This window comes from Pseudorca crassidens, chromosome 3 (assembly GCF_039906515.1).
Source record: "Pseudorca crassidens isolate mPseCra1 chromosome 3, mPseCra1.hap1, whole genome shotgun sequence".
NCBI lineage: Eukaryota > Metazoa > Chordata > Mammalia > Artiodactyla > Delphinidae > Pseudorca > Pseudorca crassidens.
In genome coordinates this window covers 94,829,226-94,853,869 of record NC_090298.1, presented here as the reverse complement: position 1 = coordinate 94,853,869, position 24,644 = coordinate 94,829,226, and the positions used below count along the sequence as shown (strand labels likewise).

The 24,644-nt window shown below is 38.5% G+C and overlaps 1 protein-coding gene across 1 annotated transcript; it reads left to right on the top strand.

Annotated features, from left to right (window-relative positions):
- Positions 1 to 8,674: 8,674 nt before the first annotated feature.
- On the top strand, positions 8,675 to 24,309 carry TMED7 (transmembrane p24 trafficking protein 7). The gene is made up of 3 exons (XM_067731468.1): positions 8,675 to 9,271; positions 14,355 to 14,600; positions 21,276 to 24,309. The coding sequence occupies exons 1-3, from the start codon at positions 9,077 to 9,079 to the stop codon at positions 21,510 to 21,512; spliced, it is 678 nt and encodes a 225-aa protein (XP_067587569.1). The 5' UTR covers positions 8,675 to 9,076; the 3' UTR covers positions 21,513 to 24,309.
- Positions 24,310 to 24,644: the final 335 nt, after the last annotated feature.

Here is a 24,644-nt window from a genome sequence, read left to right as displayed (position 1 = left end):
TTTCTGGTGAGTTGACAATATAGTGGAGTGGATTCCTGGCTTCCAAAGATTCCGTGTTTTCCATTCAGTCATTGGTGAGAGACTCCGTGGCTTCTGAATCTGTTCTTTCCTTGAGACACAAATATGATTTACATGATTGACCAACAGGATTGATTTCCTTGTGGTTTTGTTCTTTATTCACTATCAAGTAGGCAGTTAATCTCAGCAAGATTCTGAAGAGGTGACATCAATTTTTAAATTTCAAATTTATTGCCTCCTGTGGAAAAATTATATGCCTTAATAGTACTCACAGATTTGGGTATTCACAAGAGTCTGAATAAGTACCCTTCCTGCTTATCTCTGTGTCTATCTCTTCAAATAGATTAAGGAACTGTGAAGAATAATGAATTAATGTGCCCATTTGACTTTCTCTTAAATATCAGAGATACCAGCTAAGTCTTTACTAGGGAGCAATCTATGAGCTTGGGCAAAAATACAGGCATCCCTGACTTTCTGAATTCTCACCATCTGAAGATTGCAAACAATTTTACTCCAAATTCACTCTAAATCAAAACCCACTGTAATAAATGACCTTTTCCAGATAGGATGAATCCTTGCTGTCCCTGTTTACATGGGTTGTACATTGTAGATATCATCTTCACATTATTAAGGGCTATGATTTGAATGTTTGTGTACCCCCCCAAAATTCATATGCTGAAATCCTAACCTCCAGAAGTGATGATACTAGGAGGTGGGGGAGTGATTAGGTCATGAGGTTGGAGCCCTCATGAATGGGATTAGTGCTCTTACAAAAGAGACTCCACAGATCTCCCTAGGTCCTTCCATCTTGTGAGGACACAGTGAGAAGACACTGGCTATGAGCCAGGGAGAGCTTCACTAGAGGGCAGCCATGCTGGCACCTTGATCTTGGACTTCCCAGCCTCCAGAACTATGACAAACAAAGTTCTGTTGTTTATAAGCTACCCAGTCTGTAGCAGTGTACCCAAATGCACTGAGACATTAAGTAAAAATGTCTTCCAGGAAACCAACCCTGCCAATTAGTTGCAAACTATCAACATTTTGGGGAAGTGATCAACTGCAAGCAAAAAAATCACAGATGCTGCTAATCAAATGTATTTATTGCTAAGTATATGCCTTTATATAACTCTAACCTTATATTTATATGGCTATAGTTACATAGGGACAATGTTGAAGAACTTAAAGGAAACTTGTTCAACTTAAGGCTCACTGTTAGTCAGAAAAAGAGAAAGGGGAAGAAGAGCAACTCTGAATACCCTGTGCCAGATGTTTAAAAGATATTTTAGCTCATGCACAGGAAATGATTAGTGTTATAAATAACTGTGATTATAGCATGAGCAGAAGTATTACATTCAGAAATGCATTCCCACGCACAATTTTATTATTGGGAGCCACATAACTGCAAGATAAGGGAATTTTATCCATTTTGAGGAGCTGTTTTATTGTCTGTTTTAGTATTTGTCCTTTTGATTCAGGTGAGGATTTTCAATTGAGAATCCTTGGCATTGAGTCTCAGTTGCCAAGCTGAGAAGACTGTCTAACTATATCTTGAATTTAGACCTGGACACACCTGTGGCATGTACTGCATTACTTCACTCCTTCACTAGCTCACTCTCTCTCAACTTTCACCCATCACCAAACCTCTACCAAGACCACAGTCCCCCTTCCCTCCCATCACTGAAGCTCACTTGTGCAATTGGAAAGGAACTATTTTTTAAATTGCCTCATTTTATAAAAATTTTAGTTTCCAAGATTTAGTATGTATTTTTAACATGGTTCGTCCTTGTTTGTTCACATTACAGTGCATGTTCATTGCAATGTAGAAGGAAGACACAACTTAAATCTGATACTATCTTTGAGAGCTGCATACAAACATACCATTGATAAGACCATCAAGTGTTGAATAATGGGATGATTAGTATTTTATTTAAAAAATTTTTTTCTATTGAAGTACAGTTGATTTACAATGTCATGTTAATTTCTGCTGTACAGCAAAGTAATTCAGTTATACACAAGTATACTTTCTTTAAAAAATTCTTTTCCATTATGGTTTATCACAGAATATTGAATAAAATTCCCTGTGCTATACAGTAAGACCTCGTTGTTTATACATTCTATATATAATAGTTTGCATCTACTAATCCCAAACTCCCAGTCCATCCCTTCCCCACCCCTTTCCCCTTTGGCAACCACAAGTGTGTTCTCTATGTCTGTGAGACTGTTTCTGTTTTGTAGATAAGTGCATTTGTGTCATATTTCAGATTCCACATATAAGTGATAGGATGATCAGTATTTTAAATGCTTATCTCATGTAGATATAATAAATGGAATGTTATGTAAGTTAAAGAGTGTAGTTAGTGATATTTAGGAAAATTAGTTGGATTTTTTGTATGAATATGGAATGTATGATTATTTTTCCCATTTAAAATACTAGAATAGGGGCTTCCCTTGTGGTGCAGTGGTTAAAAATCCACTTGCCAATGCAGGGGACACGGGTTTGAGCCCTGGTCTGGGAAGATCCCACATGCCGTGGAGCAACTAAGCCCATGCACTGCAATAACTGAGCCTGCGCACCACAACTACTGAGCCCGTGAGCCACAACTACTGAAGCCTGTGCGCCTAGAGCCCGTGCTCCGCAACAAGAGAAGCCACCGCAATGAGAAGCCTGCGCACCGCAACAAAGAGTAGCCCCCACTCCCACAACTAGAGAAAGCCCGCACACAGCAACGAAGACCCAACACAACCAAAAATAAATAAAATAAAATTTTTAAAATAATAATAAAATAAAATACTAGAATATAGACTACCTCTAAAAATACTAGATTAGAGGCTAACTCTAGTGCCTAAATTTCTATCCAACATGTTTTCAGGAATATTTCAGATTCAGATAAAGAGGAATGCAGGCTGTAGGGAGAATCATGAAGATGCTGACATTTTCGGTCCCTGCTCCCTTATGTCAGGGGCTGCCTGAACCGCCATCTTCATCTCTGCGAGGCCAAATGCTTAATCCTAGAGCTTCCCTGATCTGTATCTGACGCTGACGCCAAGGAGGTCACAGCAATGTCCCTTCCCTCTGCCTAAACCTTGTCATTTGAAACTTTGATTTTAGATTTATGTTATTTCTAATCTAATTACTTAATCTGATCTAATACTTTAACATACAGAAATAAGAGGAGCCCCCCCCCCCATCTATAGGAGTAAAAAGAAAAATAAAGGGTTTTTTAAATAGTAACCTTTTGAAGGAGAATTATATAGAGAATCTCTACTGCATTTCATGCACTGTTATGGATATTATCTCATCTCATTCAGTCCTCTCAGCCACCTACAAAATGGGTATAATTACCTCCTTTTTATGGATGAAGAAATTAGGTATCAGAAAGGGTAGGTCATTTCCCCAAGCTTACACTACATTATACTTCCTACGTTATGTAGGCTCAAAGACTATGTTTGAGTCAAAATTTGCATTGCTGTGTTATCACCGTAAGCTAAACAAATAATGGTTAATTTTTTTTATAATATCTTGTAGTCCCTAGTAAGGAGGTATACCTGACATAAAGATGATATTAATTTGTGTATTTTATGAAGCTTTTTCACATATATATTCTTTCTGATTCTTAGATTAATCCTGAGAAGTGAAAAGATAGACTAAAAATCTGGAACACAATTAAATATCTACTTTCTAGTTTATGAACCTTCCAAGGACAAGAATATAGATTTCTTCATTTTCTGTCTTTATCCAGTGGAGTAGATTGATTGCAAAAATCAACAAAATTCTTCTCTCACACCTACCTCCCCCAACACTTTTGCAAAATGTATATGGTGGATTTGTAGTGTATTAAATTAGCTGAAGTAGAACTAGTCTTTCCTAGAATTCCATTCCCTACATAGTTGGAGGTTAGTGAACCACAAAAGACATTCGGAAAGACAGAAGGGATGAAGCAGCCACGATATCGCTTTTTACACCTGAATCTTCTCTGATTCTGAGCCAGGTGCGTAAAGAACACCAGCTTTTCCTGCAGATCCGCCATCACTGAAATCAGACGCTTGGAGGGAGTGAGAAAGTGATGTGGGTTGTGGCCCATCCTCACAGGCCCAGTTTCTTCTTCCACTTCATATCCATCTTTCCTTTTTGACTGCTTTATCTACAGACTTCAGGCTCCAGAACCAGACAAAGAAGCCGCAGCCTCCCATAGACTGTTTAACCTGCTCCCACATTAATAAAGTCAAATTCCTAGAGTCAACTCCTTATCTTATATGTCTACACACATATATTTACATTTATAGAAATATTAAATATATTTATATTCAATAACAAATATATATACATAAATATATATATATATATATATATATATATATATATATACACACACACACACACACACTCATTTATATATTTGTTATTGTCGTTTTTTCTTCTAGTGGTCCTGCTTCTTTTAATGGAGCCCTGACTGACACAATGTCTTTGCAGTTCCTTCCTGTCCCTTGAATCTGGGTTGGCCTTGTGATTGGCTTTGGTTAATAGAATGAAGCAAAAGTGACAGGGCCCATTTCTGAGCCTAGGCCTCTAGAAGCCTTGCACATTCTCTCGGAACTCTGTAACTGCCACGTGCACCGTCCAGGGCTAGCCTGCTGGAGTATGAGAGACTACTATACAGAGGGGAACCCAGTTGTCTTAGCCAAGTCCATTCTAGACCAGCCTATAACCAGCTGTCCCACCCAAATAAGAGCAAGCCCAACCAAGATAAGCACAGCTGCCTACCCAACCCCCAGCTGACCAGAGACGATGCTTGAGCTCACCTGAGAGCAGACCCATCAGCTGACCTATAGTCTCTCGAGCAGTAATAAATACATATTGTTTAAGCCACACTTTCTGGGGTGTTTTTTACCACAATAATGGCTAAGTGATGCATCCAGCATATTAAGTTTTCCTTCTTTCACTGTGAAATATAACACACATGCAGAAAAGCATATAAAAATAAAACCATATAAAAATAAATAAGTTTAACAAGTAATTATAAAGTGAAAATATATGTAACCACCCCCTAGGCTATGAAAATGATCATTGCCAACACCAAAGAAGCTGCCCCATTCCCCACCCAATGTTGCTTCTCACCTATCACCCTATCCTTCCCCACTATCCTGACTTCTGAGATAATCATTCCCTTGCTTCTTTGCATAGTTTCACTGTGTATTAGGGGAAACAGTATCATTTAGTTTTGCCTGATGTCAGCCTTTATGTTCTATATGATTTCTTTTTCATTGTGTTTATAAGATTCCCCCATGTTGTCCTGTGTAGCTATAATCTGTTCATTTTCATTGCTATGTAATGTTGCATTTCAGACTGCACTCAAATTTATAGATATTTGTGCTGTTTCCAGTTTGGGACTATTATTAGACTTTGGCTTTAAGTATTCTTGCCTATGTATCGTGGTATACCTGTGCATAAGTGGTTCTCAAATTTTTGATTCCAGAATCTTAAAAATCAGATAAAATAAAATAAATTAATAAAAATTATTTAATGAAAAATTTAAATTATAGAGATTTGAGACAAAATATTTATTGAATAATTTATTTAAAATAACAACAATAGATACACAATGGAATATTAGCCATAAAAAAGAATGAAATTGTGCCATTTGCAACAATATGGATGGACCTAGAGGGTAGTCATCTAAATGAAATAAGTCAGAGAAACACAAGTACTATATGATCTCACTTATATGTGGAATCTAAAAACAAAACAAAGGAACAAACAAACAAAACAGAAACAGACATAGATACAAAATACAAACTGGTGGTTGCCAGAGGGGAGGTAGGTGGGTGTTGGATGAAATAGGTGAAGGGGATTAAGAGACACAAACTTCCAGTTATAAAATAAATGAGTCATTGGGATGTAATATACAGCATAGGGAGTATAGTCAATAATACTGTAACAATTTTGTATGGTGACAAATGGTTACTGGATGTGTGGTGATCATTTTGCAATGTACTTGATCGTCAGAGCATTATGTTGCATACCTGAAACTGACATAATTTGTACATCAAGTATACTTCAATTAAAAATAAACAAATAAAATAACAATAATAAACCCATTATGTGTTATATTCATTTCCTGAGCCTGCCATAACAAACTGCCACTAATGTGGTGTTTTAAAACAACAGAAAAGTATTCTCTCACAGTTGAGGAGGCCGGAAGTCTGAAATTAAAGTATTTCCAGGGCAGTTCCTTCTGGAGGGCTCTGAGGGAGAATCTGTTCCATGCCTTTCTCCTATCTGCTGGTGGCTGTGGGCAATCCTTGGCATTCCTTGGCTCATAGGTGCATCACTCCAATCTTTTTGTCTTCACGTGGCATTCTCCCTGTGTGTCTGTGTTTGTGTGCCTCAGTTCTCCCTCTCCTTTCTCTTATAAGGACACCAGTCACTGGATTTAGGGTCCACTCTAAATCCAAGATGATTGCATCTTGAGATGCTTAACTTAATTATATTTCAGAAACCCTATTTCCAAGTAAGGTCGAATTCACAGGGTCTGGAAGTTAGGATTTGGACATATGTTTTTTTGGGGTACACAGTTTCACCTACTACATATGTTAACATAGGTAACACATTTTAACATGAAAAAGAGAAATATTGTCCAAATGAAAATTTAGTGATAAGGATCACATTGCTTTACGTTTGTGTGAATCTCTTTAATATCTAGATTCATACAAGAAGCTGGGTGCTTGTCTGCTTTTACATTCGATATGTTGTATGTTGTTTTGGTTGAGATGTATGATGGAAATCCAACCTCCAGTAGATAATCTCAGATCCTCTGAAGGGGTTTCAAAGTCTCCCAAAGGTCTTTGGGGCACACTTTGAGAACCACTGCTGTAAAGTACATACTTTAAAGTATATGCAAAGTGGAATTTCTAGGCCATATATGTATCTTCCACTTTATTAGATAATGCCACATTGTTTTCCAAAGCCGTTGGGCCAATTTACATTTCCACCAGCGATGTATGAGGGATCTTGTTGTCCTATTTGCTCGCCAACATCTGGTATTGCTGTATTTTTAAAAATTTGTCTATCTGCCTCTCTGGTGGTGTGTACTGTATTGCATTATGGTCTTAATCTTATTCATTCATTCATTCTTTGTTTGTATTGCCACTTGATGCATGAAGAAATGGAGGTTTAAAAGAGCAATGTTTCTTGCCAAGAGTCAAGAGTTAGAAAATAGAACCCAAGCTTTCTACTTTGAAATTCATTCTTCTTTCCACTCACAGACACACACAAAAAACTACTTCTTTTTCTGGCCTAGCGTTACCAAAAGTGGGTTCAGCTGCTTGCCGCTCGAAGGCCAATAATCGAGAGGCAAGATTTGTTGGAAAGTTTGCTTTATTTCAGAGGCCGGCAACCTCCGAAGATCAACTCTCCACTGACAATCAATCAGTGGGCAAGACCTTTTAAAGGGGAGTTTCAGGTGTGTATAGGTGGAGGGAGGGGGCTACATGCAGAAACAGCACAGTCACCTCTGACAGTTGTCCTGCAATTAGTCATGCAGTGGTCTGACCAGTGTCACCTCGATTGTTTTAAGTACAGTTAGTCTTCAGTTCCAGGGTCAGTTTGTTCCCATTTCTTTGAGGCCAGTTCTCGGAATTGTGGTAGCTTATGTCATGGCTACAGTCTGGTCATCATGTAGTTAATTTCTTCCACCTGGTGGCGATTTCATTATCTACAAGACAGCTGCTCAAAGGATATGGCTCAGAATATTATCTATAGCCCTTGAGAAGGAACGAAATGTCCTTGACATTGTTTAATGACTATTGCTGTTTTGTCTTGTTTGACGGTTTTCTTTTGCTTCTGCAGTTTTTCACTTCTTGATTAAATTTGTTCTTTGACTAAAGTTTTTCTACAGACAAAAGGCAGGCTGAGGACATGGCACTATTGGGGCGGTTAGGGCATGGGGTTGTCTGTCCTGGGAAGGCCCCATAGGGTCCTGCTCTGTTTCACTTGGTCTCAGGAAGGTGCAATCTCCCCCAAATCTCATCTCCTGGGGGCTCCTTTCCCCCTGCAGAGGCTTTGGGCACCTGAGGCCATTAAAGGTCCTTCATCACCCCCCCTCATCAAACGCCTCCACCTCCCCACCCGGCCTTCCCACCACCCTCTGACTTCCCTGCCTGGCTCTTACATACATGCTTACTGTATGATGCTTCCTGGATGACAACCACTCTTCTAGGGTTTTTTTCAAATAGTGAAGCCTTGTAGTAACCCTCTGGGTTAGGTACTATTACTTTTCTCATTTTTCAAATTCAAAGATTGAAGTAGAGAGGTTAAGCAGCTGGTCTAAGGTCACACAGCCAGTAACCAGCAGAGTAGGGATTAGAACTACTGCAGTCTGGTGGTCACAGAATTCGCGCTCCTAGCAAAGCTGCTTCCCCCCAAACTTATTATTTACAAGAAAATTCTCTGCAAATTACAAAGCGCTCTACCACCGGTGATTAGCCCTCTAGAGCAATATCGGCTCTTCATCACTCCCTCTGAGCCTCCCTAGCGTTTAGCTCTAGCAGAAACACTCACGGGCCGGCAGCTCCTACCACAGGCCACACCCCTTCTCCTCGCCCCGCCCCGCCACGTTCACCATGCTGGCCACGCCTCTCGGCCCAGGCGCTGTCGGAGGCCTAGCTGACGCCTTGCTAGCTTCCACGTACACACTCCAACGTCTCTCCCCGCGGCCGGGGGAGAGCACATCCGGGTCGCTGGAGCAGGTGCCTCAAGCCCCGCCTCTTTCCCCAGTCTCTTGTTCCAGCTTCCGGCTATCTCAAGTCTTTTCCGCTTGTTTTCTGCCGTCTTTATCTGCGCTCCCTAGCTCGTTCTGGCGTTTAGGCCCTGGTCCCTCAGCACCCCTACCCTGTAACCAGCGACTCGCTGCGCATCTCGAATCTCTCGGGGCTCGGAGCAACTCTGCGGTGCGTCTTCGCGGTGCCGTTTGGGGTGAGGCCTGCCGCGCGCCGTGAGTCCGTGGAGACGTGAGCTCGCATCTCCCCGCAGCTCGGTTGAGGCCGCCGCCGCCGCTTCGGGATGCCCCGGCTGTGGTCCGCGCAGCGCTGGGCTGCCGTCGCGGGCCGTTGGGGCTGTAGGCTGCTCGCGCTGCTGCTGTTGCTGGTGCCGGGGCCCTGCGGCGCCTCTGAGATCACGTTCGAGCTGCCCGACAATGCCAAGCAGTGTTTCTACGAGGACATCACGCAGGGCACCAAGTGCACTCTCGAGTTCCAGGTACTACGGGCTCAGGCGGTCGCGGGCCCCAGCTCGCGGTTCCAGGGTCGAGACTGTTTTCTCATTCTTTGGCTGATTCAGGAATCACATCTAGGTAGCTGATGCAGGCCATTTGGCTTTCCTGTCCGAAACCTTGCGCATTAGACATTTAAGACCAGATGTTAAGGTATATAAATTCCAGAAATGCTTCCTGTGGCTGTGATTTTTCCGTCTTTTGTCCGGAATTTTGAACTCTAATGTCCGTCATTTTGAACTTTCTTCTTTAAGAGTTTCCTTTTAAAACAAAAATGTATTCCTGTTCCATAGTGCCCAACGTCAGTCTGCCGCTGTCTAATCCGCACCTCCACTTTAATCAGATTTCAAGTGCTGCCGGTATCTAACTCCGTTGCTTTTCAGTTTTTCCATTGATATTAGGATTATTGGTTAATGTGGTTCCTGTCGTTGGAAGAGCTCTATTCCAGACCAGAAGACCATCTGCCAAAGGATTTGTAGAAGGAATTGCTGTGATAAATGAGAGGCCCCTTTTCATTTGAGGGATTATATAAAAAGTGCCTATTTAACAAAACGTAGTTTCTTAAATTAGTTAGAACAGTCTTTACTGTTTCTATTTTTGTTGGTAGACTTAACGTGTTTGAACAGCTGTTGAGTACTAGGTGCTGGTGATAGAGAAGTGAACAAAATAGATAGGGTCGCTGCCATCATTCTTGATTCCCTACCCATCCTACAGTTCTTTTCTTAATTAGTACCTGTTCATTCATCAGAATTGTGCTTTAAGAGCAGAGAATAGGTGATATACGGTCTGGTCATTGGAATCTGGGAAGGCTTCCTTTAGGAAGTGATTTGATGCTGAACTGTAAAAGATGAGTTGTAAATGCTTTGGGGAGGGGGAAGAGGGAATGGCCTTTGCAAGGTCACTGTGGTAACAGTGACTGGGAATTTGAAGAACACAGAGAGGTCCACTATAGCGAGGAATAAGGAGCCAGAAGAAGGGAGGTCAGCAGGGGCCAGACCATGTAGTGCCCAGCTGGCCAGGTAAAGGATTTTTGTTTTTCCTAAGAGTATGAGAAGCTATCATAGGGTTGTAAGCAGTGTAGTGACAAGTTCTGAGTATTCTTGGTAGCTGTACGGATGTTAACTTGTGCAGGTAGAGAAGGTATTATGGAGTGTTGCCAAGTAGATGTAGAAGACTGATTAGGAGGCTATTGTAGTGGTCCAGGCTGAGACTAGGGTGGTAGCACTGGGGAAGGAGAAAAGTGAAAGGATGGGAGATACTTTTTAGGTAAAAGCAACAGGACCTGGTGATGATTTGGCTACAGTGAGGGAGGGAGGGAGGCCAAGGATGACTTTTAGGCTTGCTTAACTTCATGGGTTAGGACCAGGAGACAGAAAAGATGATAGCAAGAATTGTAATATAAAGTGTCAGTGAAAATTTTATTTGTTTGAATTTAACAAACATTTCTTGACTTCTACGTGCAGATGCTGTGCTTGTTGGTGAGAGTACTACTATACTACTCTTGCGGGCTAAAAAATTAGCGTTTATTATGTGGCAGACAGTATAGCAAGCATTTCAGGTGTATTACTTAATTCTCAGGACAACTCGATATGAGATGGGTTTATTAGAGAGTTTTTATTATTTTTTTACTGATGAAGAAACTGAGGCTTCGGTAAGTTGAGACCCAGGGTTACAAAATGTAACAGCAGAATCAGTATGCAGTTCCAGGTTAAGTTCTTTTTTTTTTTTTAACATCTTTATAGGAGTATAATTGCTTTACAATGGTGTGTTAGTTTATGCTTTATAACAAAGTGAATCAGCTATACGTATACATGTATCCCCATATCTCTTCCCTCTTGCGTCTTCCTCCCTCCCACCCAGGTTAAGCTCTTAACCACTTCCTTTTACTACCTCCCAAAGACAAATAAGGCTGAACTTGACCTCAGGGACCTTACATAGACACATAGTCATGTAATGTTAAATGCAATAATGAAAGTACCCACTAGATATAGTGCTGGCTGACGACGGAGGATCATCAGGGAAAATTTAGCTGAGGGTCTGATGTATGAGCTGAGTCTAGAGGGATAAATAGAAGTTACTCTACAGGGTGGCAGAGGGGGGAGGGACTTCCTCACCAGATATGTTATGCTTGTGAGACTTAATTCCAGCAAGCCTGAAAATTAACCTGAGTCGGCACTGAAAATACTGAATCACAGGGTTGCTTTGTAACTGTGGGTCTGAGGGCTTTAGGGGGGAGGTTTGTGCCAGTTTGTCAGCATTGTTCATCGATGACAGTGAGATTGATGATTTGTACCTGGTCTCAGTGAGACCCCCGGAAAATCTGCTACTGAGAATAGTTATACGGCAAAAATATGCTTATGTGGAAAAGCAAAATATAAAAAAACCCAGTCAAGACTCTACTTTGGGCTCACTGATTCCAAGGTGTTCTTGCACACTTGGGTGGTTCCTGATCTGAGAGGGTATATTTCTGGCCACATCCCTCACAGAGGGAGAACAAAGGAGCCCATACCTGATCTCTTCTGTCCTCCTGCTGTGAGACAGCTTTTGGCTGTGATGTTTTATATTGTATTCTCTCCCTCTCATAAACTGTAGATTTATAAGCGTAGTCATTTGGGGTCCTGTGATTCTTCTTCTACACAAACCCCGTGTAATTTGTCACTATTAGTGCAGATGTAGAGCAGAGACTTGTTCAGAGAATTTCTGGTATTTTTGGAACATAGAGTGAGAAAGGGTGTAGAAGGCGCTGAGACTTCCTTGAGGAAGTACAGGGGTGTGGTATGCTGTTGTTAACAGGTTTGGATTTTTCTGTAGGCCACAGGAATTATCAAAAGGTTTTGAGACGTGGGGAGGGAGGTGTTACTGTCATCTGGTGGTTAGAGACTGGAGATGCTGCTAAGTATGCTACAGTGCGCAGGGCAACACAGCCCCCTGAAAGAAAGACTTACCCAGCCCCAGATAATCTAATAACTGAGGTTAAGAAACCCTGGATTAGAGGGAGGAGAGATTGGATTATGGGAAGACCTTTTAGGAAGTTGAGCCAATAGTCCCATCTGGATTGTGGATTGGGAATGGAAGAGATGGGGTGAATTTGAGAGAGGCAATAATATCGAAAGGTTTCTGTGACTAACTGGACAGGTAGACACATAATTTGAGATGATCCCCTGTTTCTTTCTTATGTGACCAGATAGGTTTTAAGGGTGATTTTTATTTGAAGTAAGATTATTTGTTTTAAAGTTTGATAGAAGAAAAGTGGCATGATGATCAGTTCTGGTTCTATATTTTTGTTTGTATGTATGTTTTGATTATTCAAAGTACTATGGTTAAGTATGAATAATTGGGTATATAAAATGAAGTCATTATTTTAACTAGAAGAAAGGTTGTCGACTTGTGGTGGGGAGGGATAAATGCCCAATTGATAAGACACTGTTTTTATGTCAAACGTTATATCTGTATGTTAATATTTGCGTATTCTACGGTTTCCTCAGTGCCTAGTTATATTTCATTTAATTATCAAAATGATCTTTTAACATAGTTCAGTTATTTATCTTATCTCTTTAGTGACAAAAGGTCATATAAATAATCAATCTTCTCTGAAGTCCAAAGTTTGATCTCTGTGTTCCACAAATGTAGAATGTCAATATTATGCTAACCCAGAGGGTTCAAGCTTGAAAATATATCTCATGGTGGTTGGAAACCCCCAAACCCAATGTCTCTTCCTCATTACCTCAGGTGGATACAGGCACCCTATGTTTCTTCTCCTGTCTCCTCTCCCTCTTTTTCCCAGTCAGTGTTTTCTCATATAAGGAGTTTTTTCTCCCCTTTAATCCTTTTCCTTCTTCCTCTCTTATGCTTGCCAAGTAACCTCAGGAAAAATGTCTCCCTCTTCTCTTCATTTGTATAACTCAGATGGCTCAAATTGTAACTGATTAAGCATAAGCCTTTGAAAATAGCTCCAAAATCCTCTTCAGAAGCTTTTCACCTACCCCTGGCTTTCCTTTCATATGCTTTGCCTTAAACACAGACTGTGCAGAGGAACAAAACATTTATTTGCTTTCATGTTGTTCTGTTTTGGTTTTGCTTTAATCACAGGGGTTAAAACAATGTAGTTTAATCATTTATGTTTCTCTTGGAAACAAGTTTGTAAATAATTATATACTCTTGGAACAGGCCACAAGTCTATTCTGCTCAAAATGTAATTCAAAACAAAGTATGTATCAAATTCCATATAACTGACCTATAAAAGAACTTAAGAAACACAGTCTGTTTGTAATTTGGCAGTAAAATGAGCTTAAGTTCTCTAAAAGAAGTATGCATGGGGTGTTAGGCTAAGGACTGACCTACTTAAGTGCTTCACTGTACTATCTGAGAGTGCTAGGATGCTGCTAATAGGAAACTAGATGAAAAAATTGGAGGAAGGAAAATATTACGTGGTAGTAAGCTTAAGGGTCAAGAGTATGAATTTGGCATTCAGCCTCTTACTAGGTGAAAAATCTTGGGTAGCTTACTTATTTTAACTCAGTTTGTCAAATTGAGGGAAAAATACTGTCTTGTAGGGTTGTTGGGAGAATTAAGTGATGTAAGAGGCCTCTAGTAACTAGAACAGTTGTCTGGATTGTTGGTTAGTTCCCTCTCTCCTGTCATGAGGAAATTTGTTCAGTTTCTGTAAAGCTTTAGTTGAACTGAGATCTGCCTCCCAAGTTCCATCCACTGGTAGAAATCAAGAAATGGGGCTTCCCTGGTGGCGCAGTGGTTGAGAGTCCGCCTGCTGATGCAGGGGACACGGGTTCATGCCCGGGTCTGGGAAGATCCCACATTGCCGCGGAGAGGCTAGGCCTGTGAGCCGTGGCCACTGAGCCTGTGCGTCCGGAGCCTGTGCTCCGCAACAGGAGAGCCCACAACAGTGAGAGGCCCGCGTACCGCAAAGAAAAAAAAAAAAAGAAGAAATGTAAAATTGCCTGTGATGGTAAAAAAAACCTTATAGCCATTTCAACAGGAAACCTGGTTGATTTCTCAAACTTGTTAGTTGCAGTGATCTCTTCATTTTTTTGTTTGTTTTTTTCTCTTTTGTAGGTGATTACTGGTGGTCACTATGATGTAGATTGTCGATTAGAAGATCCTGATGGTAATGTGTTATACAAAGAGATGAAGAAACAGTATGATAGTTTTACCTTCACAGCCTCCAAAAATGGGACATACAAATTTTGCTTCAGCAATGAATTTTCTACTTTCACACATAAAACCGTGTATTTTGATTTTCAAGTTGGAGAAGACCCACCTTTGTTTCCTAGTGAGAACCGAGTCAGTGCTCTTACCCAGGTAATGAAAAGTCAGTAACACAACATTGATATGTTTAAAGGGAAAAAAAAGCATAATTTAATATCCATTAACTCATTGATGGAATACAGAATTTTGTGACTTTAACTCAACCTTTAAGAAGTATCTTAACTCTTACAGTAGATTAGGCATTTCACAGAGAACTTCAGACTTTTTTAGTGAAGAAGAGTGTTAAAGGATTTTATGAAAAGAAAATAGACATTAAAATAGGGGGATCACTTAGGTAGAAACATCAATGGCAAAGAAAGCTTAAAAGTCTAAACAGTACTCTAGCATTATGAAGCATTTTCTATAATTCATGGAGGAATGTTGCTACCATAACTTAGCAGGTTGGTATAACTGGAAGCAAAAATGATGCTTTAATTAATGTATATATATATACTTTTATACCAGTATTTAGTGTTACTCAAACTGCTGTTACAGTAACTTTTGCTGTAACTGAAGGTAAACTAGTAAAGATTAATAGTAAGTCATCTAACAAAAATAGTTAAGGTAACTAAATTGGATTTTATTTTGAAGAATAGCTTAATGAGGGAAAGATAGCAAAAGAAATTTAGAGTCAGTGAACAAATACTGCTCAGGTGATGAGAAGAGCTGTTTTATTTCTAGTTCAGATACATTTTGAGCTTAGAGTATGTCTAAAAGGTAGTTTGGTATTCAAAGGAATTATTTATCACCTTTTTGTTAAAACCTTAAATTGGATTTCATTGTTTCCAGGTTCCAGGTAGTCTCTTGGTCAAAATCATGTAGTGATAGAGGCAGTTTTTAAGAATGTGTAAGAGCCTTAATTCATAAACCTATTGTAAGCATTAATAAGATGTGTTCAAATGTTCTTATTTTTAGAAATGTTCTCTTTATTTTAGCATTATGTGTGAACAGCACTTTGTAAAAAGATTTTTCTTTGGGGCCATTGTTTATAACTTAACCTTCATAAGTTTTAATTTGTAAAATAAGATAGTTTGCTTTAAAAACCTAAGCAGGGACTTCCCTGGTGGTCCAGTGGGTAAGACTCCACGCTCCCAATGCGGAGGGCCCGGGTTCAATCCCTGGTCAGGGAACTAGATCCCATATGCATGCCACAACTAAGAGTTTGCATGCCGCAACTGAGGAGCCCTCATGCCGCAACTTAGAAGTCCGCATGCCGCAACTAAAAAAGATCCCACATGTCACAACGAGCATCACACGTGCCACAACTGAGACCTGGTATAGGCAAGATAGATAGGTAGATAAAAACCTACATAGATAAACGCTTTTAGGACCGCTTAACCTCTTTTATTTGTATCACATTTTATTCTATTCTTTTTTTTTAATTGTTGTGTTAATTTCTGCTGTACAACGGAGTGAATCAGCTGTATGTGTGTGTATATATATATATATTCCTCCTCTTGGACCTCCCTCCCATACCCCTCATCCCGTCTAGGCCATCACAGAACACCAAGCTGAGCTCCCTGTGCTATACCACAGGTTCCCACTAGCTATCTGTTTTACACGTGGTAGTGTATTTATGTCGAACCTAATCTCCCAGTTCATCCCTCCTAACCCCCCCCAGCCGTGTCCACATGTCTGTTCTCTACGTCTGCATCTCTATTCCTGCCCTAGAAATAGGTTCATCTGTACGATTTTTCTAGATTCCACATATATGCGTGGAATATATTGATTAATATACGATATTTATTTTTCTCTTTCTGACTGACTTCATTCTGTATGACAGACTCCAGGGCCATCCACATCTACAGATGGTCAATTTCGTTCCTTTTTATGGCCGAGTAATATTCCATTATATATATGTACCACATCTTCTTTATCCATTCATCTTGTCAGTGGACATTTAGGTTGTTTCCGTGACCTGGCTGTTGTAAATAGTGCTGCAGTGAACATTGGAGTACATGTGTGTCTTTTTGAGTTATGGTTTTCACAGGGTATATGCCCAGTAGTGGGATTGCTGGGTCATATGGTAGTTCTATTTTTAGCTTTATAAGGAACCTCCATACTGTTCTGCATAGTGGCTATATCAGTTTACATTCCCACCAGCAGTGTAAGAGGGTTCCCTTTTCTCCACACCCTCTCCAACATTTATTGTCTGTAGATATTTTGATGATGCCCATTCTGACCAGTGTGAGGTGATACCTCATTGTAGTTTTGATTTGCATTTCTCTAATGATTAGTGATGTTGAGCATCCTTTCATGTGTTTGTTGGCCATCTGTATATCTTCTTTGGAGAAATGTCTGTTTAGTTCTTCTGCCCATTTTTGGATTGGGTTGTTTGTTTTTTGATATTGAGCTGTATGAGCTGCTTGTATATTTTGGAGATTAATCCTTTGTCAGTTGCTTCGTTGGCAAATATTTTTTCCCATTCTGAGGGTTGTCTTTTGGTCTTGTTTATGGTTTCCTTTGCTGTGCAAAAGCCTAAGTTTCATTAGGTCCCATTTGTTTATTTTTGGTTTTATTTCCATTTCTCTAGATGGTGGGTCAAAAAGGATGTTGCTGTGATTTATGTCATAGAGTGTTCTGTCTATGTTTTCCTCTAAGAGTTTTATAGTGTCTGGCCTTACATTTAGCTCTTTAATCCATTTTGAGTTTATTTTTGTGTTTGGTGTTAGGAAGTGTTCTAATTTCATTCTTTTACATGTAGCTGTCCGGTTTTCCCAGCACCACTTATTGAACAGGCTGTCTTTTCTCCATTGTATATCCTTGCCTCCTTTATCAAAGATAAGGTAACCATGGGTTTATCTCTGGGATTTCTATCCTGTTCCGTTGCTCTATATTTCTGTTTTTGTGCCAGTACCATACTGTCTTGATTACTGTAGCTTTATAGTATAGTTTGAAGTCAGGGAGCCTGATTCCTCCAGTTCCATTTTCCTTTCTCAAGATTGCTTTGGCTGTCCGGGGTCTTTTGTGTTTCCATGCAAATTGTGAAATTTTTTGTTCTAGTTCTATGAAAAATGCCATTGGTAGTTTGATAGGGATTGCATTGAATCTGTAGATTGCTTTAGGTAATATAGTCATTTTCACAGTATTGATTCTTCCAATCCAAGAACATGGTATATCTCTCCACCTGTTTGTATCGCCTTTAATTTCTTTCATCATTGTCTTATAGTTTTCTGCTGTATTTTGGAAGAGTTTGAGAAGGATAGGTGTTAGCTTTTCTCTAAATGTTTGATAGAATTCGCCTGTGAAGCCATCTGGTCCTGGGCTTTTGTTTGTTGGAAGATTTTTATTCACAGTTTCAATTTCAGTGCTTGTGATTGGTCTGTTCATATTTTCTGTTTCTTCCTGGTTCAGTCTTGGGAGGTTGTATTTTTCTAAGAATTTGTCCATTTCTTCCAGGTTGTCCATTTTATTGGCATAGAGTTGCTTGTAGTAGTCTCTCATGATCCTTTGTGTTTCTGCGGAGTCAGTTGTTACTTCTCCTTTTTTCATTTCTCATTCTGTTGATTTGAGCCTTCTCCCTTTTTTTCTTGATGAGTCTGGTTAATGGTTTATCAATTTTGCTTATCTTCTCAAAGAACCAGCTTTTAGTTTTATTGATCTTTGCTATCGTTTCCTTCATTTCTTTTTCATTTATTTCTGATCTGATTTTTATGATTTCTTTCCTTTTTCTAACTTTGGGGTTTTTTTGTTCTTCTTTCTCCAATTGCTTTAGGTGCAAGGTTAGGTTGTTTATTTGAGATGTTTCCTGTTTCTTAAGGTAGGATTGTATTGCTATAAACCTCCCTCTTAGAACTGTTTTTGCTGCATCCCATAGGTTTTGGATCGTCGTGTCTCCATTGTCATTTGTTTCTAGGTATTTTTTTATTTCCTCTTTAATTTCTTCAGTGATCACTTCGTTATTAAGTAGTGTATTGTTTAGCCTCCATGTGTTTGTATTTTTTACAGATTTTTTCCTGTAATTGATATCTAGTTTCATAGCGTTGTGGTTGGAAAAGATACTTGATACGATTTCAATTTTCTTAAATTTACCAAGGCCTGATTTGTGACCCAAGATATGATCTATCCTGGAGAATTTTCCATGAGCACTTAGAAGAAAGTATATTCTGTCGTTTTTGGATGGAATGTCCTATAAATGTCAATTATGTCCGTCTGGTCTAATGTTTCATTTAAAGCTGTGTTTCCTTGTTTATTTTCATTTTGGATGATCTGTCCATTGGTGAAAGTGGGGTGTAAAGTCCCCTACTATTATTGTAGTAGTGCCAGTAATTTGTAGTTACTGTCGATTTGTAGTTACTGACAATTTCCCCTTTTATGGCTGTTAGCATTTGCCTTATGTATTGAGGTGCTCCTATGTTGGGTGCATAAATGTTTACAGTTGTTATATCTTCTTGGATTGATCCCTTGATTTTTACGTAGTCTCCTTCTTTGTCTCTTGTAATAGTCTTTATTTTAAAGTCTATTTTGTCTGATATGAGAATTGCTAGTTCAACTTTCTTTTGATTTCCATTTGCATGGAATATCTTTTTCCATCCCCTCAGTTTCAGTCTGTATGTGTCCCTAGGTCTGAAGTGGGTCTCTTGTAGACAGCATATATACGGGTTTTGTTTTTGTGTCCATTCAGCCAGTCTGTGTCTTTTGGTTGGGGCATTTAATCCATTTACATATAAGGTAATTATCGAGATGTATGTTCCTATTGTCATTTTCTTGATTGTTTTGGGTTTGTTTTTGTAGGTTTTTTCCTTCTCTTTTGTTTCCTGCCTAGAGAACTTCCTTTAGCATTTGTTGTAAAGCTGGTTTGGTGGTGCTGAATTCTCTTAACTTCTGCTTGTCTGTAAAGGTTTTAATTTCTCTTGTCAAATCTGAATGAGATTCTTGCTGGGTAGAGTAATCTTGGTTTTAGGTTTTTCCCTTTCATCACTTTAAATATGTCCTGCCACTCCCTTCTGGCTTGCAGAGTTTGTGCTGAAAGATCAGCCGTTAATCTTATGGGGATTCCCTTGTATGTTATTTGTTGCTTTTCCCTTGCTGCTTTTAATAATTTTTCTTTGTATTTAATTTTCGTTAGTTGGATTAATACATGTTTTGGCGTGTTTCTCCTTGGATTTATCCTGTATGGGACTCTCTGTGCTTCCTGGACTTGTTTGACTATTTCCTTTCCAACGTTAGGGAAGTTTTCAACTGTAATCCCTTCAAATATTTTCTCAGACTCTTTCTTCTTCTCTTCTTCTTCTGGGACCCCTATAATTCGAACGTTGGTGTGTTTAATGTTATCCCAGAGGCCTCTGAGACTGTCCTCAATTATTTTCATTCTTTTTTCTTTATTCTGCTCTGTGGCAGTTACTTCCACTGTTTTATCTTCCAGGTCACTTATCCGTCCTTCTGCCTCAGTTATTTTGCTATTGATTCCTTCTAGAATATTTTTAATTTCATTTAATGTGTTCTTCATCATTGTTTGCTTGCTCTTTATTTCTTCTAGGTCCTCATTAAACGTTTCTTGTGTTTTCTCCATTCTGTTGCCAAGATTTTGGATCATCTTTACTATCATTACTCTGAATTCTTTTTCAGGTAGACTGCCTATTTCCTCCTCATTTGTTTGGTCTGGTGGGTTTTTACCTTGCTCCTTCATGTGCTATGTATTTCTCTGTCTTCTCATTTTGTTTAACTTACTGTGTTTGGTGTCTCCTTTTCACAGGCTGCAAGTCCGTAGTTCCCATTATTTTTGGTGTCTGCCCACAGCGTGTGAGATTGGTTCAGTGGCTTGTGTAGACTTCCTGGTGGAGGGGAGTGGTGCGTGTGCTCTGGTGGGTGGGGCTGGATCTTTTGGTGGCAGGGCTGTGTCCAGTGGTATGTTTTGGTATGTGTCTGTGTCTGTGAACTTAGTATGACTTTAGGCAGCTTCTCTGCTAATGGGTGGCATTGTGTTCCTGTCTAAATAAAAAACTAATACATGGTTTGTGATGTAAAATAAGTATAATAAAGCATATATTTCATCACCAGGATTAAGTTTTCAGCAGTAGAAAAACATTAAACTGGTATACAACAAAAAAATTACTCTTAACCTATCTCAAAGCAGATAGTGTAATTTAGAAAAAGCTATGGTGTCATCAGATGAAGGCCTACAAACTCATTACACAGTGAAAATGAAACTTATGTCCTGTTGAGAACGTATATATTAGTTTTGTTGACTGGCATGAGGAAGACTTATTTAGCAAAGTGGTAAACGTGAAAAAAAAATTCCTACTCTGACCTATCACTTTTCAGTTTCGGCTGCTTTTAAGATAGTTGAAATAACTTTGACTAACAATCTACTTTTATGCCATATTTCGTTTGTTTTTGTATATATTTGGACTTTGATTCATATCATTATAATTGGTCAAATTTACTGACCTGCCATTCCCTTCCTCCTAATTCTTCCTCTTTAAGAAACCTGGCCTTGAAACTCGGTAGCTACCAACCTTAACTGCTTAGTATTTCTCCTACTGTTAGCTTCATGTTCCATCTGCCACCTTAACAGATGCCACAGTTGGGACGTTCCAGTTTGGGGCAATAGCTGCTTCGTGGGATCTCTAGCCTTACCAGTCATCCTAGTGAGAATGTGTAGAAGCGTTGCTTTGCCAGGACCATTGACACGAATGAGTGAATGAATGAGTGCCAGTTTAGTAGAATATGCTAGATGGATTGTACAGAAAGTATTAAAACATACTAACTGAAAATCTTTCTCTTTAGATGGAATCTGCCTGTGTTTCAATTCACGAAGCTCTGAAATCTGTCATTGACTATCAGACTCATTTCCGTTTGAGAGAGGCCCAAGGCCGAAGCCGAGCTGAGGATCTAAATACAAGAGTGGCCTATTGGTCAGTAGGAGAAGCCCTCATTCTTCTGGTGGTTAGCATAGGGCAGGTATTTCTTCTGAAAAGCTTTTTCTCAGATAAAAGAACCACGACAACTCGTGTTGGATCGTAACTACGTTTTGAGAATTGATCCACCATTGCCGCTGTAATATTGCTGTCCTCTAATTAATTTTAGGTACCGAAGAACTTAATATTGGCAACATTTTTAGAATCTTACTCATACACTTGTTGTGGAGGGATGTACGATGCATTCCCCAAGCTGTGGAAAGGACACCTTTTTTTATTTGTAAAGGTAGAAAAACTTTGGGACTTATTTTGGGCTATTCATAAATATTCAGCACAATGATCTACTCTTTTCTTGGTTGTTTCTATCTGCTCTTCGCACACTAAAGTATTTTGATTTGATATTTTGGTATTTTGGTTCCTTTTAGCCATTTAAAAATACTTTTCTTGTAAGTAGTGGAGATTTTTAAAACCTTCAGTTTAATGTCTACATGTGTTGTGGAGGAAGAAAATTACCTTTCAGTTGTTTATAGGAAATAAAGTTTTGTTTTTAAGAAAACCAGTTGTGATTAGCTATAGCCCAAGCCCTATTCTGCACTGTTTAATTTTATGAGGAAAAAAATCTACCATAGAAATGTTAGTTAATATTGATATAATTTTAAATTGATACATCATGGTTTAATTTATTTCTCAGTAGCTTGGAAAATATCGTTTTTATTGTTTGGGTTTATTCTATGATCTATAACCAGATATGTTATTTTTTTTCATAAAGACATTTTTACCACACAGAAAATAGTATGTTTCAATAACATAATAGAGTTTACACAGGCCTTAAAAGTCAGACTGTTGTAACAGGTAGAATAATTACAGAATAATTTAAGACACTACAATGGGGGGCAAATGAAATGAGAAGACTTTTAGTGAGTTATCTGCACATATTACATTTTCAGTGCTTTTACAAAGAAAAAAGGTGATCTGTTTCATTGTAAACATTTGAATTGGCTAGTTCTTGCTCTTATGTGGCTTTAATGTCTGAGTCACTCCCAGCTTAAATTGAGAGTTGTAATATAGTATTATAAAAGTGCCATACATTTTATCCTAATGGGTGTGATGCACTGAGAAGTTAGTTACTTTGGTTTTTTTCTTTCTTTCTTTCTTTTTTGGTTTTTTTTGTCTTGCACATGTAATTTGTACAATCTCTGGTTAACAGCCCTAAGATGATTTTAAAAATTTAGAATGCCGTGTATGTGTTTCTTATTTGATAATCTTCATTGATTGTACTGCAATTTAACGAGTATTAGTGCATTTTCTGTAGACTATAGGGTTTAGACTGTGTTTGTGTTTTATAACTTGCATACATTGAGCTGATTGAAATAAGATTCCAAGTATTCTAGAATGGAATACAAGATGATGCAGAACTGGGTTTAAAGCTTTTATGCTGTTAAAAAAAAAAATTGCAACTGCTTTTTGCCATGCTTCTATCCCCCACCTAAAAGTGATGAGTGCTGAACGTGACTGTCATATTGTTAGGACTTTGATATGTGGTACCACAGAATACTGATTGGATAGCAATTCTAGTCACTTACCACTACTGACTAGAAGTTAACTCTTAATTCTAAGCTGTCTTAAGATGCATATACACTGCTGCATGTAAGAGCAAAATGAATTCAGGTTGTCCTGCTTGCTAATTTCAAGTGCTACAGTGTAGCAAGGGATGAACATATTTTCAGACTTCTAATTCTAAAATTTTTGAAGATCAAATAGCTACTCCTTCAACAATATATACCAGTGGATTAAGAACTGAAGTTTAAGATTCTGCAGATTTATCTATTGGGGTTCTTGTATTGGAGTTGTCCTGTAGCTTTTTAAGTGTCCCTCTAGATTTGCAAATTTTAAACACTAATGTTAAAGTGATAAACATGGGAGTATGTTAAATGTCCTTTTCTGGTTGCCTGTCTGCTCTTTTGTATTCAGATAGTTAACACCATAATTCAGCAGAGCTGGGTATCATAAGTGTGCCGAGTTTGGCATAGATAATGCAGTTATTTAATCTGTGCCTATCAAAACTTCATGATATTTAAAGATTATTACCACAGATAACTTGCGGTGAAACTATTGAGATATATTAAAATTTTTTTAAATCACCACTGTTACCTGTTGTAGAAAATAGTAGTGACTTAGTCTAGTCTGTTTGTAACTGGTTAAAGTTTGATGGCTTGCCTATACTCAACTAGGTATGTATATTAAAATTAGAAAATACATATCTACCTAGACATGAATATTAAGTAAGAACTTTTTTCTTCCTTCCCCTATATAATTTGTAGCTCATCTTTTTTCTTTAATCCTTTCATAACTTGTTGCAACAGTTTGAATTCCCCAAATATTTACGTTTGGACATATGGCTCAGAATACATATTTAAACATCATTAGCTGTATATATTTTTAAAGCAGAATAAATAATGGAAAGGGACTTGATATATAAGTTTATACTAAAATTCCAACTGTGTGAAGATACATTTTAAGATATTACTTTGCTAATAATCTAAATATTCATTTTTTATTAAGGAAACAAATGGTTTGGGGTTCACAGCTTTCATCCTGGCTTGATGATAATCAACTTTGAAAACACAGTGGACTGAAAAGCAATTTTATTCTTTGAAAGATTTCATTTAAATCTCTGTACTATCCATTTTTGCTTCAGTTTGTAAATGTGTAACATTTATGGTTAAATAGGACAAAGCAGACCCTATGACTGTTGTTTTCAAGAATTAAACAAATTGATATATAAATTATTCAAAGGGGGTTTTCATTTACTTTTGAAAAGAAAAATTTCTCTAAATTAAAAATGTTGGTTCTGCAGGATTGCACCAATCAATTCTTGTAGAATAAAAAAATATTTCAACAAACTGACTTCACTTATTTCTGTCAAGATTTAAATCTTTTTGAAGCTCCTTATCAGCTTGCAGCCTGGAGTATAGTTTTGTAGCAAGAGAGTGATAATTTACTTGATATTTCATTGGAACATCTCAGGGACTGACCAAGAAAGAAAGTTAAAGAAGAGAAATACAACCTGTAAACACCTCACTTTTAACCTTACTTTTCCTTTTCTTACTGAAAGTTTTGGTGAAAGGAAGTTAAGCCTTCAATTCCCTAAAAAGCTCTTAGTTTTTAGGTAAATTAACCTTTGGTTGTATAATGCCAAGTTTTCTGAACTTTGTTCCCCATTATAATGTTATGGGGG